The sequence below is a fragment of the Gossypium hirsutum genome, chromosome D13 (genome assembly GCF_007990345.1).
Source record: "Gossypium hirsutum isolate 1008001.06 chromosome D13, Gossypium_hirsutum_v2.1, whole genome shotgun sequence".
Lineage (NCBI taxonomy): Eukaryota > Viridiplantae > Streptophyta > Magnoliopsida > Malvales > Malvaceae > Gossypium > Gossypium hirsutum.
Genome location: NC_053449.1, coordinates 59,829,201 through 59,830,555, shown reverse-complemented (window position 1 = coordinate 59,830,555; position 1,355 = coordinate 59,829,201). Strand labels below are relative to the sequence as shown.

At 36.7% G+C, this 1,355-nt stretch overlaps 1 protein-coding gene across 1 annotated transcript; it reads left to right on the top strand.

Moving 5' to 3' along the window:
• The first annotated feature begins 277 nt into the window (after positions 1–277).
• LOC121225174 (glutaredoxin-C6) lies at positions 278–1,071 on the top strand. The gene has a single exon (XM_041109356.1). The coding sequence runs from the start codon at positions 478–480 to the stop codon at positions 925–927; it is 450 nt and encodes a 149-aa protein (XP_040965290.1). The 5' UTR covers positions 278–477; the 3' UTR covers positions 928–1,071.
• Positions 1,072–1,355: the final 284 nt, after the last annotated feature.

Sequence of the window (1,355 nt, the reverse complement as noted above, 5' to 3'; positions counted from 1 at the left end):
GCACTGTGTTAAAAAAATTTCAACTAGTCAACGGAAAAGACTTAAAAACAGTTATAGCAATAATTATTTTAAAGTGAAAAAAATGAAGTATATGCGAGTTGTCATATTTAAAAATTAATATTTTAATTTATATTTACGTTTAAAAAAATAATTCAACTATTTTTAAAACATTCCAAACTTTATAGCCTAAAAATAATAAGAAATGCCAAATTGATTAAATATATAAAGGGTTAAATTTGATGGGTTTTTTTTTTTAATTTTCTTTTGTAGGAATTTTTTTATCTTTCTTTTTCATTAAGCATGTGCGTTTACCCTAAATCCTCGGTACCCTCGAAATCTCAATGATCCCTAAATCCCATGTAACACTGTATTTGATGATGTAAGCAACTCATATTTATCCCACATCTTTGCTTTTCCCCCTTCGTTGACATTACCCCTTTTCACTCCAAAAGCTCACCTGTCTTTTGTTTTTGGCAGATGCAAAGCCTACGAAGTTGCTCAACTGACATACCACCACCCCTTTCTTCATCTTCCATACCCATGATGACCACCACCACCGCCCTCACCGGCGCCGCCCTTTCCTTCGACGAAGAGGAGTCGACGGAGGCTCGAATCAGGCGGTTGATATCAAAGCACCCGGTCATCATCTTCAGCCGATCCTCTTGTTGCATGTGTCATGTCATGAAAAAGCTCTTGGTCACCATCGGAGTTCACCCTACCATCATCCAACTCGATGACCATGAAATCGCTTCCCTCCCTCCTCCTCCTCCGCCAGCAACGGGTCACGGTGGTATCTCGTCACGGAATCCAGTACCCGCCGTGTTCATTGGTGGATCCTGCGTCGGCGACCTCAAATCACTCGTGGCCCTTCACCTTAGTGGCCACCTCATCCCAAAGCTCGTCGAAGTTGGCGCTCTCTGGGGATGATACATAGGGTTATTAATATTAATAAATATTAGCATTAAAAATACATAATCAAGTTGCCATTTTTAATCTGGGTTTTCTCTTGTCATCAAAATTATTATTGTAAGTTCCAAAAAAGAAATCATTTCTGCTTCTTTTTTCCTTGTATTTTTGTTATGATTTGTTTCAGCTTTCATGCAGATCTTAGATGATGTTTCTATGGATATTTCATGATCCCAGGAACCAAATTTATTCATATTTTCTACTAAAATAATTGGGTTTGCATGTTGAGATGTTGTTTATTTAAAATAATAAACAATAGCAAGTGGGAATGTTTCTTGTTGGAACCTTTAAATGACAAAGGAGTAAATTAATAAGGGATCCCTCACTACTTTTTTATTTCTTCCAAATTTAGCAATCACAAGAAAACATTTCTTTTTCTGAAATATTTC